General features: G+C 40.4%; 1 protein-coding gene across 12 annotated transcripts in view; it reads right to left on the bottom strand.

The window, feature by feature from the left end:
- MDH1B (malate dehydrogenase 1B) overlaps nucleotides 1-13,142 on the bottom strand; it is a 27,675-nt gene continuing 14,533 nt past the window's right edge. For 3 of the 12 annotated variants that reach the window (XM_031008603.3, XM_031008602.3, XM_031008608.3), the window contains 7 exons: nucleotides 11,339-11,502; nucleotides 8,588-8,727; nucleotides 7,924-7,975; nucleotides 3,316-3,366; nucleotides 2,640-2,742; nucleotides 1,855-1,923; nucleotides 1-765 (listed from right to left, as the gene is read on the bottom strand). In XM_031008603.3, the coding sequence (XP_030864463.2) occupies nucleotides 1,884-1,923; nucleotides 2,640-2,742; nucleotides 3,316-3,366; nucleotides 7,924-7,975; nucleotides 8,588-8,727; nucleotides 11,339-11,502 (550 nt within the window). In that variant the 3' untranslated portion in view covers nucleotides 1-765; nucleotides 1,855-1,883. Of the gene's footprint in view, nucleotides 766-1,854; nucleotides 1,924-2,639; nucleotides 2,789-3,315; nucleotides 3,367-7,923; nucleotides 7,976-8,587; nucleotides 8,728-11,338; nucleotides 11,503-13,142 lie in introns of those variants that run through there. The other 9 variants (XM_031008605.3, XM_031008604.3, XM_031008609.3 and 6 more) reach the window with 7 other exon arrangements.

Genomic DNA, 13,142 nt, shown 5'->3' on the forward strand with positions numbered 1-13,142 from the left:
TTTTCTTTCAAAATTCATTTTATTCAGGCAATATCTGTTGTCAAGGAGCAGAAACCTATTCAATCCAAGCTTTAAAAAAGTGTGATTTATTGTACAGACCTTTATACAAAGCACACCCAAGGAAAAATGGTACAGAGGCAGGTCTTATGAAGGTCTTATGAAGGTGGTGAACCCAACCAGCTCTGAAGAGCTCACAGGCACATAGTTCATCACCATTAACCTGACCCAGACACCAACTTACTCACTGGTCGCAGTTCAGTTCAGTTTTTTTTTGAGAGAGAGAGAGAAAATATGATTGGTTCTCCTTGAGTGAAGTACATCTGTTTGGCCTAATTAGTTGAGGCCAAGATGATGAGGACATTTGAGCAAACATGGCCACTTAGGTGCAGGTCTTAGGTATGGCTGATGGAAGGAAGCAGGTTCTCTCAGAAGATGTATGGGCAGATGCAATGACTGACAACTGTATTTTAATGTAGTATAAAAAATAGCATTTGACACCAAAATAGTTCTAAGAAAATGCAATTATTATGAAACAAACATGAGTGGATACAAGTAATGCAAAATGACTGAACTCTGACCTCTGTGCTGTCACAGTGATTTAATTGCCTTGCATGGTATTATCTAAGACTGACATAAATCTTTCAAATTATTCTTCCTTAAATATAGACATTCATATAAATTCTTTCTATGTTTATTGTGCTACCAAGTAATTATATATTTCATCCAATTTGATCTGTTAGGATTCCACGGTTTTGCCTTCAAAGTCTGTAAAAGGAAAAGAATGAAAAGACATATAACTATTTCCAAAATATGTTAGTAGCATATGTTATTATTAGCTTTTTTGTTTGCTGGATTCCTGTATTCATGATTCAATAGCTGAGAAAGTGCATGTGTGAGAGTGATTCTATGGGGAAATAAAGCCATGAGATCACAGTTAGGTATTTTCATATAGCAAAACTAATTGTGGCCTCTTCCCTGGCCACAAGCTATTTTTATGTGCTCTCTCCTGTCACCTTGCTTTTCATTCCAAATTATGTATGCAGCTATGTTGTCAGCTCCATTTCTGCTCTTGATTTTGCTGCTCCTCTATGCACCAATTCTAATTCCCCCTGATTAGCCCCATTCCTAAGTCCATCATACCATACATTTCAGAATGAAAGGTGCATGAAATTTTGTTCATTTTATTGGACATTTAAATAAAAGGGTGGGGGCTTGGGTGAATATCCTGATTGGTCAACCACAAAGAAATCTACGTCAGCTTTGTTTTCAACTCAGTTATATACTTGGGAAATCTGGACATGCAGATTACTTGTGTCAATTTCCTTACTTATTCATCTTGAGGGAAGGATTTAATGAAGGATTTAAGGATTTGGTTGCAAAAGTGGGAAGCAGGCCAGGCACGGTGGCTCACGCCTGTAATTCTAGCACTTTGGAAGGCCAAAGTGGATGGTCACTCGGGCCCAGGAGTTTGAGACCAGCCTGGGCAACACTGTGAGACCCTAGATCTACAAAAAAAATTAAAAATTAGTTGGGTGTGGTGATGCATGCCTGTGGTCCCAGCTACTTCAGGGGCTGAGTTGGGAGGGTCACAAATCTAGGAGGCTGAGGTTGCAGTGAGCTGTAACCGCACCACTGCACTTCAGCCTGGGCAACAGAGCAGACCCTGTCTTAAAAAAAAAAAAAAAGTGGGAAGCTGGGATCCAGGAGAGCCAGCAACCAAGGCTGGGTCCCTGGGGAATGTGGGAAGTGGGGAGGGTTTGACAAGAATAGTATTGCAAGGAAATTTGATCCTCTATTACCCAGTTCCACTTGTAGAATAAGAAAATACTAGTTAATGTTTTGTCTACCACCTACCATTTAGGAACTCAAGACTCTGTGGCTTTTCAAAGGTGGTTTGAGGAATCTGATTTGGAAAATCTGCTGCTGCAAATAGAGTTAAAAGAATAGTTTTTAGTATGTAAAGTGCAATAATTTTTGCAGTTATTTCCATTTTCTTCTATCTTGTTCCTTCCACTCTGAGGTTTCTCTGAATGCATTGCTCTCCTAGGAGTTACAAGATGCTAGACCACTGTTATATAAAGTCTCAGCCATTGATGATGACTTATCTATGTCCTGAGTGGACGATATGAACAAGCAGATGTTCAGTCAACTGCTCAGTATAGCATCTTTCTACCAACATCCCTAAGAAGCCTCCTTCCCTGGCCCCCATAAACCACTGGGCAACTTCTCAATGATTGCTAGCTTCCTTCTAAATAGATAGTTTCAGATGAAGCCGTAAAAATGGAAACAGACTAAATTATTATTTTTTTGATATACGGTTTCTATAGGCAGCTTTAGAAAAAATACAGTTCTCTACATAAATATTTGCAAGCACTCACATTATATGTATACAGTTGACCCGTGAACAATGTGGAGGTTACGGACACCATTCCTCTGTGTGATCAGTAATCTACACGTAACTTTTGACTCCCCCAAAACTTAACTAATAGCCCACTGTTGACCAGAAGTCTTGCCAATAACAGTTGATTAACATATATTTTGTATGTTATATGTATCACATACTGCATTCTAACAATAAACTGAGCTAGAGAAAAGAAAATGTTATTAAGAAAATCATAAGGAAGAGAAAATATATTTACTATTCATTAAGTGGAAATGGATCATCATAAGGTTCTTTATCCTCGTTTTCTTTATGTTGACTAGGCTGGGGAGGAGCAGGAGGAAGAGGAGACATTGGTCTTGCTGTCTTAGGGATGGCAGAGGTGGAAGAAAATCTGCATAAGCGGACCTGCACAGTTCAAACCCATGCTGTTCAAGGGTCAACAGCATATGTGTGTGTATTTATGTAATACATTATAAATTATATATATGATGAGATACATATACACATAATGAGACAAAAATTCCCAGATTTTCCCTGTTAAGGAGAATTCTAACTTGGTTCTCTCAGTCTCTTCCTCTCACCTGTGTTCTGAGGAAGATGCTGTCTTGCCCTATTGGTTATTTTGGGCTTCGTAATAAAGAATTGAGAAGAAAAGGGAAAGGTGAGAAGCAAGAGATACTAGGGACTGGAGCTGAAGTTAGAGTATTTTGGGAGAGTTTGAGGTGAATATGACAAGTAAGCAGTTTTAGTGCTTTTTTAAAAAAAGTTGACATTTTTATGCCCATTTCAAAGTGTTTGTGAAGCACATGAAAAGAAGCAGTTATTTAAAACTTGCTTTGGTCGCTAGACCATAACATTATTCTCTAACAACTGGACAATATGAGTCATGACTATTAGCAATATAGACATTGTTTATAACCCCACTGACTTACCATCTGACATAACTAGATTTTTTTCTTCATCAGGGACCAGATCTTCATGTCCTGAAATCAAAATTAAATAAAACATGCTGGATTTAGAATATAACCAACAACCTAACTAGGTCATGAGATGTTCTGAGTCAATGTTTTTCAAACTTCAGTGACTATGACCCACAATAAAAGGCACATTTTACATTATAGTCCAATGTGCACATTTGTGTACATATTAATGAAACAAAAAATTACATGAAATAATACTTATCTTTTTCTAATTGTGATGGTTAATACCGAGTGCCAACTTGATTGGATTGAATGATGCAAAGTATTGATCCTGGGTGTGTCTGTGAGGGTGTTGCCAAAGGAAATTAACATTTGAGTCAGTGGGCTGGGGAAGACAGACCCACCCTTAATCTGGTGGGCACAATCTAATCAGCTGCCAGCAAATATAAAGCAGGAAGAAAAATGTGAAAAGGTGAGAATTGCCTAGCCTCCTAGCCTACATTTTTCTCCCATGCTGGATGCTTCCTGCCCTCAAACATTGGACTCCAAGTTTTTCAATTTTGAGACTCAGCTGGCTCTCCTTGCTCCTCAAGCTTGCAGACAGCCCACTGTGGGACCCTGTGAATGTCTAACTTAATACTCAATAAATTCCCCTTTATTTATACATAAGTATCCTATTAGTTCTGTCCCTCTAGGGAACCTTGACTATACATATTTTGGTACCAGGAGTGGTTCTAGAGAAACAAAATATTAAGGATGGAGTTCTTTTTTTGGTTTTCGGGTTTCTGGAGTTGGCTGCTTAGTATGATTCGACCTCCAAATGCTAAGGACCTAAGGACTCTACTTTTAATAGTATGGAGAACACTGATAGTCCTTGGCATGAACTGTTTAATGAGTTATGCAAAGTAAGTGCATTTGACACTCCTGACTCACTGCCTATGAGAGGCAGGGAGTTTAGCGACTCTATACATAATACCTTTGACCATATGTGGTGAACAAAGGAACATAATGAAGCTGGTTAGCTGCTCCTAAGTTCAGTGGACAAAGTGATGAAAGAAAATGATGAACTCAGAGATTCTGTCTCCTGGCAGATATTGAGCCTCAAATCTGCAAAGATTGCCCTGAGTGAGTCTTATCTCCTGTAGAGAAAGAGCTGAAATTGTGGAAAAACAGACACAAGCTCTTATTATGTGAGTGGCTGAACTGCAACGAAAAGTGTATGCACAGCCTTTCCAGGTGTCTCCTGTTAAAGTGAGGGCGTTAATTGGAAAAGAATGGGATGCTGCAACTTGGAATGGAGACGTGTGGGAGAACCCTGATGAAGCTGGGGACACTGAGTTTGTAAACTCTGATGAAACTTCTTTGCCAGAAGGAACAGCTTCCCCATACCCAGTAGTGGCAACATCCCCTCCCTGACCCATGCTGTCATCAGCCTTTCCACCTTTGTCTGAGGAGATAAACCCTGTGCTGCCTGAGGCAAGAGTGACGGCCTCCCCTGAGGCAGTTGCCAGGAAAAATGTTGATTCTCCTCAGTAGCCACCCCTAACACCCTTGTTTGCTTCTAGACCTATAACTAGACTAAAGTCTTGGTGGGCCTCTAGAGGTGAGGTTGAGAGTATGACCCATGAAGAAGTGTGCTACACTCAAAAAGAGCTGCTTGATGTCTCTATTTTTTTTTTTTTTTTTTTTGAGACAGAGTCTCATTCTGTCATCCAGGCTGGAGTGCAGTGGTGCAATCTCAGCTCAAGCTCCGCCTCCGGGGTTCACGCCATTCTCCTGCCTCAGCCTCCCAAGTAGCTGGGACTACAGGTGCCTGCCACCATGCCTGGCTAATTTTGTTTTTGTATTTTTAGTAGAGACGGGGTTTCACCATGTTAGCCAGGATGGTCTCGATCTCCTGACTTTGTGATCTGCCCACCTCGGCCTCCCAAAGTGCTGGGATTACAGGTGTGAGCCACCACGCCCAACCGATGTCTCTAATTTATATAAACAGAAATCTGGAGAACAGGTATGGGAATGGATATTAAGGATATGGGATAATAGTTGAAGGAACACAGAGTTGGATCAGGCTGAATTTATTGACTTGGGCCTATTAAGTAGGGACTCTGCGTTTAATGTTGCAGCTCAGGAAGCTTTCTACTCTGGTCTCATTTCTGCCCTCTCCATTGCACAAAATTGATCTCATTAAAGTCACAAATGACCTTTGTCATACATCCACTGGGTATTTTTCAGGTATCATTTTATCTGACACACCAGTAGCATCTGACAGTGTAGACCAGTCCTTGTTCTTGAAACACCCTCTGCCTTCAGGTCTTTTACATCATCAGATTCCAGGGACTTATCCTCACTCTCTGACCACCCCTTTCTCATGGTCCTCTGTCAGTTGCTCCTGTTCTACTTAACCATGACAGGCTAAGTTCCTCCAGGCTTTTTTCTCTTACCTTCTCTCTAGACAATCTCCACCATACTGATAGCTTCATTTCTATTTATGAGGCAACAACTCCCCATTTGGCAACTGTAGTCCAGATCTTTCTGAGCTCCAGGAAGTATGCAGTTCTCCATGTGACATTTCCATTTTAGATATCACACAGGTATTTCAGAATCAAAATGTAAGAAATGAAACTCATGCTTTTTCTAATCTGGCACCATGCTTCTTCCTCTTCCATCCACAGGTGTGCATGCACACACACACCCATACACACACACACACACACCCCTCCCACATTCTCATATTTTCTCTCTCTCTCTCATTCTTTTACCATTTTCCCCTTATCAATAGTAAATCTGCCCAGTTGCTCAGCCAGAAGAACTCTGGGATTCACCAAAGCCAATCAGATTCATCAGCAAGTCTTGATATTTCCACCTCCTAAATATCTCTCAAATTTCTACTGCCTCTGGTCTTGGCTGTATGCACTCCCCCTCAATACCAGTCTTTCTGCAAACAGCCTTGCCTTATTCCAGGATGTTTTTCAAACTAATCCCACAACTGACCAGGTTCTCTCCATCTAGAAATCTTCTGTAGCTCTCACAACTACTCCTCATGGCTGTATCTCTCAGCTCCATCTCTTCTGGCTTTGGCCACATGAGCTTTTCCAGTTTTTCCAAACAAGTTGATATGTACTTTCCTGCTTCAGGTTCTTCCCTTCTATCCGCAGGCATGAGCTCTGACAGCACAGCAGCCAGCATTTACTCCTCCCACGCACCACAATTGCAGTCGTCTATATAATGTGTGGCCAGCCTCTTGATGGACTGCAGGTCCCCAGAGGGCAAGATCCGGTCTATCTCATTCACCTCTGTATTTCCAGCTCCTAGCACTGGCTTATAGTTAGTACTGCACACATATTAGCAGAAGGAAGGAATATTGGGCTCCAAAAGACACTTGACTAAAGCCCTTTGCATAAATAAATTGATTTATTTCTACATGTATATATCCATACCTAAGATGAGATCATCTTTAAGGCAAAGAAAAGATGTCAGCCCTCCCCTATTTCTTATGAGTGGAGAAAATACCAATAAGAAAAATAAGCTTATTGAAATTTGTTGGCTTTTAATAAAGTTATCTAAAAATAAATCTGGTGTTGTGAGTTGAATTGTGTTTCCAAAAAGATATGCTGAAGTTGGCCAGGCATGGTGGCTCATGCCTGTAATCTCAGCACTTTGGGAGGCTGAGGTGGGTGGATCACGAGGTCAGCAGTTTGAGACCAGCCTGGCCAACATAGTGAAGCCTCGTCTCTACTAAAAATACAAAAATTAGCCGGGCATGGTGGTGTGCACCTGTAGTTCCAGCTACTCAGGAGGCTGAGACAGGAGAATCGCTCGTACCTGGGAGGCGGGGCTTGTGGTGAGCCGAGATGGCACCACTGCACTTCAGTCTGGGCAACAGAGCAAGACTCTGTCTAAAAAATAAATAAATAAATAAATAATATATATATATATATATATATATATATATATATATGTTGAAGTCCTAACGCCTGGTACCTATGAATGTGATCTTATGGGAAATGGAGTCTTGGTGGATATAATCAATTTAAGATGGGTTCAGACTGGTTTAGGGCAGGTCTTGAGTGCAATGACTGGTATCCTTATAAAGAGAGAGAAAGAGAGACTTAGAAACACAGACACACACAGAGGAAAGATGGACATGTGAAGAGGGAAGCACAGGTTGGAGTGATGCAGCAACAAGCCAGGAATGCAAGCAGTGCAACCCAAAGCTAGAAAAAGCAAGAAGGAATTCTTTCTCAAGCCTTCAGAGAGAGTGTGGCCCTGCTGATACCTCACATCAGGTCTTCTAGTCTCCTGAGCTGTGAACAAGTAAATTTCTGTTGTTTTTAAGCCATCCACTTTGTGGTAATTTGTTATGGTAGTCCTAGGAAATTAATAAATATGTTACCTACAACATTTATAGATCATAGTGTTCATAAGTTGTGTTTTCTTTAACATTCTTATGAGATGTTTTATTTCAAAGGACACATTGAACTTAACAGTTTATTTTGTCATTAGTTTAGAAATGATAAAATATAAACGAGAGTTATTCATATTAACAGTGATTCAGTTATGACAAGTATTTTAATACTCTTTTAATAGCAGTCCAATAAAACATCACATCTAAGAGCTTACCTGATTGGTATGGCTGAAAATGTATCTTGTCTCCAAGTGCAACAAGTTTCTCCTGTTGAAATTTTATAATCACAGAATTAAATGACCACAATTCCTAACTTAATTCTTCTTTTTTTTTTTTTTTTTTCGAGACAGAGTTTCACTCTTGTTGCCCAGGCTGGAGTGCAGTGGCGCAATCTCAGCTCACCACAACCTCTCCCTTCTTGGTTCAAGCGATTCTCCTGCCTCAGCCTCCCGAGTAGCTGGGATTACAGGCATGTGCCACCATGCCCAGCTAATTTTTCTATTTTTAATAGAGACAGGGTTTCTCCATGTTGGTCAGGCTGGTCGCAAACTCCCGACCTCAGGTGATCCACCCACCTCGACCTCCCAAAGTATTACAGGCATGAGCCACTGCACCCGGCAACTTAACTATTCTTTAATAGAAAAACACCTTGATTCTTCATTTTTAAATAACGAACAAATATTTTTAACATACCAGAAATTGTATAACTAAATGAGTAATTTTCCTTCACTGATTTTTTCCAAACTTTTATTATCTCATTATTTTTAAGAATTAAAAAAAAATTTGAATCCATAGAAAAACCAATGTATGCCTTGGCCTAGCAGAATCAGTTTAAGGTCATTATCAAGGTCAGTCCCCTTGCATCTATTCTGACATTACCTGAATTAGATCACCTGTCATTCGGGTCATTATTTGTTCACTTATTTCAACATCTTTGAGATCTGTAAGAACCACCCAAGTTCCATTCTCAAATTTCACAGGCATAGAAAAGACGATCCCTTTAGGAATACCAAACTGGCCTGCAGTGAGCAAACACAAAGCAAAGCAATGCAGCAGAACTTAGAAACATGCACCTTTTCTGTTAAGCATTGTAGAAAAGGACAGACATAGTATAGGATTTTTAATGATAATGATGGAATTAAATTTCTCAGAATTCTTCTCCAAAGAGGACTGAAACACTCCCTCTAGAAGGATTGACTGAGCGACTATCCAAGTTCTAATAATTCTGCCATCTGTATTTATCTGACATCCAGAGGCTAATGCAGTCTTTCTCTTTTGAACCCTGTCTGTATTCTTTTTGTCTGTCTGCATGGCTTTTCCCCGGACCCCTATGCAGCCCATGAGCCTAAGTCATTTGTCCATCTGGCCTTCCACTCTTCTCACCTGCTACGGCACTCACACAGCCAGAGTATGAAGAACTGGGAAGGGAAAGGAGGGGAGGCAGGAAAGTTGGTTATTCCTTTGCAGCCCCCAGTTTGCCATGTGTTTTGGTGTGTGTTTGCTTCATGGGGGATGATTTCCTTTACATATTTCTATATCTTAAGCAGAAGCCATCCTTCATTTAATAACAGATTTAATTTCTTTAAGATATACAGAAATACTTATATTTGGATGTGCTCTAAATAAAAAGATTGACCATATTTATTACTAACTGAGCACCATTCAGACAAAATTGTCCCCGTTTCTGGTGCCTCAATCACATAAGAAAATTATTTCTGCCATACTAGACAACAAAAATGTCACCAGGGCAAAAAAAAAAAAAAAAAAAAAACAACAACAACAACAACAACAACAAAGAAAACATTGAGGACATTCAAGAAACCAAGATCTAAAAGACTTTTCCTTAGAGGGCTTCCCAGGTCCTCAAGTAATGCTGTATTTTGTTTAATCTGTGAAGAGCTAGCCTTATGGGCAGACAAGGTCTGAGGGTTTACCTATTTGGTATGGTTTCAGAGAGACAGACAATAATCATTTACCCTCCTCCCCCAAGTACTGCATTGTTTATTTTTGAATATAATTCCTACAGAGATTAATTAAACTTTCTTTCTACAAATAAAGGTAAGGTTTTAAGTGCCTATTTCCCTAAGGAGATAATTTGCTGATCCGAATTCACACTATGGCAAAGTTCATGCACCTTAACTTCAATTGAACAAGATTGATTGAGTGTCTACCATATAAAATGCTTCTCCTGTGAAGAAGCAAAGAGGTGGCCCGGAAAAAGCCTTTGCCCTCAGGGTGCCACAAGGAAGGGGACAATGCAACTAATCATACTATCAAAAACAGGCACACTATAATATTCTCCGTGATAGGTGAACAAAATGCTATGTGGGGATACGGAGGAGAGACAGAGATTAATTCTGACATGGGGGATTTGGGGAGATTTCCTTAACCTGTACTGGCGTCACTGAAACAATAGGGAAGATGGTGGTTCTACTTATAACATAAAGAATACAAGAGATGGAACCAATTGGGAAGGATGACAGTACATTCAGTCTGGTATATGTTGGATGGAAGTGATGACATGACATGCAGGTGACAATGTTTCAGAAGCTAGAGCTCGGCAGAGAGGTCCAGGTCTGCAGCTCTGGGAGTGAGTTAGCTTGCTAAGGGAGAAAGTAGAACCCAAAGGGAAGAGATGCTTCAGATAGACCTTACAGATGACAGAACAGCAGCTATTCTCTTTCCTGTTTTGTAAAAATGGTAGAAGTCAGCCAAGCGCGGTGGCTCAGGCCTGTAATCCCAACACTTTGGGAGGCCAAGGCAGGCAGATCACAAGGTCAGGAGATCGAGACCATTCTGGCCAACATGGTGAAACCCCGTCTCTACTAAAAATACAAAAATTAGCTGGGCGTAGTGGCGTGCGCCTGTGGTCCCAGCTACTCGGGAGGCCGGGGCAGGAGAATCACTTGAACCCGGAAGGCGGGGGTTGCAGTGAGCTGAGATGGTGCCATTGCACCCCAGCCTGAGCGTCACAGCAAGACTCCATCTCAAGCAAACAAACAAAAATGTAGAATTCTTCTGCATAGTTTTTAGTGGATTAAAACATTAGGGCTGTAAAAGTTTATATGCAGTATTCGTGGATGGAGAGCAACCTTTCCACATTCCCAGTGCTGCCTGGTACCCTGAGATCTGGGTCCTGAAGTGCCTCTCTCTATCCTGCCTTTGTGTCTGTGCTCCTATGGTTCCCTGTGCCCAGTGTTCTTTCCACACTTGTCTTCCAGGTCAACGCTCCTCATACTTTAGGCTTACTGTAGTGTCGCCTTTTTTATGAAGCCTGTCCTGGTTCCACCTGCTTCCTGCCTAGAATTGACCTTTCTTTCCCTTTATCTATTGCTAGGAAAACCTAACAACATGATTTTGTTTATGTATCTGGCTCTTGCTTATTCCACTGTAGGTTTCCTGAAGGCAGAGGCCAGGTCTTAACTCCTATGTGTATTTCCAATGCATCCATACAAAATATTGTTGACTTTCTGAATGAATAATTGAATGAATGAATGATTATGAAATTGTAAAAGTCCAGGCAGCTAATGGACCGTGTTAAGAGCTAGATGGGTGGGGAAACAGAATTAGGAGCACGAGGCATAGATAGAGGTTTTAAGATTTTACAAGATATGAAAAACCCAGATTTACCTTCACTCAATATTCCTAAAGATACAATCTCCCCAGGTGGTGAGCCATGGTACCAGTATTTCAATGTAGTGGCTATACTGTGTGCAGCCAAAATGCCTCCAAATTGTCTTCCTGTGGTGGTCAAGTTTTTAAGAATTGCCACAAATTCTCTTTTTACCCACTCACTGTAAGGAGAGAAAGAAACAATTTTACAATGGAGAGAGGAATTAAAGAGAAAAAGGATGTTCCCTGGCTCAACAGAACTAAGTATCAGAAACCTAATCCACAGTCGAAATAGAAATACAGCTTTATTTCCAGTGTCTTTCCTCAAGCGTCTTTGATCCCCATAAAAAGTCAATTGAAAAATAGTGAAATGTAGTAGAAAAGAGTCCCAAGATGTCAAACTAAAAATATGATACTATAAATATGGAACATAGAAAAGTGGCTGAAAATGGCAAGAACCATTATTTTCATTACAAAGAATTGATCCTGTGAAGACAGTACCTTGGAACCAGTAGTACCCTACATATTAAACAAAATAATTTCATTAAACATTGAATTACAGGTTGCGTATCCCTTAGCCTAAATGCTTAGGACCAGAGTGTTTCAGATTTTGGAATATTTGCATATACACAATGAAATATCATGAGGATGGAACTCAGGTCTAAACACAAAGTTCATTTATGTTTCACATACACCTTATACACATAACCTGAAGGTAATTTTATACAACATATTTAATAATTTTGTGCACAAAGCAAAGATTGTGTAAATTAAACCATCAGAAAGCAAAGGTGCCGAATGTAGAATTTTCCACTTGTGGCATCATGTTGGTGCTCAAAAAGTTTCAGTTTTTGGTGCATTTCAGATTTCTGATTTTTGGATTGGGGTGTTCAAGCTGGATTCACGTTGAGAATTAGGAAAATAATTATGTTTTTATGATCTGAAGTCTAAATTCAGAGAATAGTCCAGCTGGTTAGCTTCTGCTAACCCTGCACGACACAGCTCTATGCAACACTGGTCCTGCCCACGCAGCAAATGCAGAGGAATCATGCTTCAAAATAGTGAACTCGGGACACATCATCCCTAGGCAGGGGTGAAGCTCCTATGGTCTGAGGAAGAAAAGGAAAGCAAGGGGCAATGGAAACAAAATCCTACAACTGGGAAAGTGCTGCAAAGTTTAGAAAAAATGCTTCAGAGGTGCTCCTTCCTGCTTCTCCTCTGCCTCATCATAATTGCTAGTGCTTATTGTACAGACACAGCTCTAAGTCCTTTATTGGGAGTAATCCATTTCATCTTCCCCAAGACCCTATAGGGAGGACCCTTATCATGTTACCATTTCCACTTTGCAGATGAAAAACTTTGCAGATGAGGCTGCTTAGCCTCTCTGTAACTCAGTTTTTCATCTGCAAAGTGGAAATGGTAACATGATGGTCACACAGCTACTAAGGTCACACAGCTACTAAGTGGCTGAGAATCCCAGCCTGGGTGGCTTGGTCCTAGGACTGTGTTCCTCACCACCTCTTGCTTCGGCCTCCTGCCAGAGAATGCCCAGCCTGGCCTGTGCCTGCTCATCGTCTTAATTCCTTTCTTGAAAACATTTCAATTAATTTCAACCTGGATAGATAGCACTGTCTTTATACACGAAGTAAGATTCCCTTACACATGCTTGCTTTAGAGATAACCTTACTTGAATATATGAGCTACTGAAGGATCTGAAATATAAAAATTCATAATTTCAAAATCAAATCAATTACCTAGTTGATATTCTGTGGAATTTTCTGTTTCTTCAGTAGACAGCATGAACAAATATGATTGTGAACAA

Source organism: Gorilla gorilla, chromosome 11 (genome assembly GCF_029281585.2).
Source record: "Gorilla gorilla gorilla isolate KB3781 chromosome 11, NHGRI_mGorGor1-v2.1_pri, whole genome shotgun sequence".
NCBI classification, from domain to species: Eukaryota; Metazoa; Chordata; class Mammalia; order Primates; family Hominidae; genus Gorilla; species Gorilla gorilla.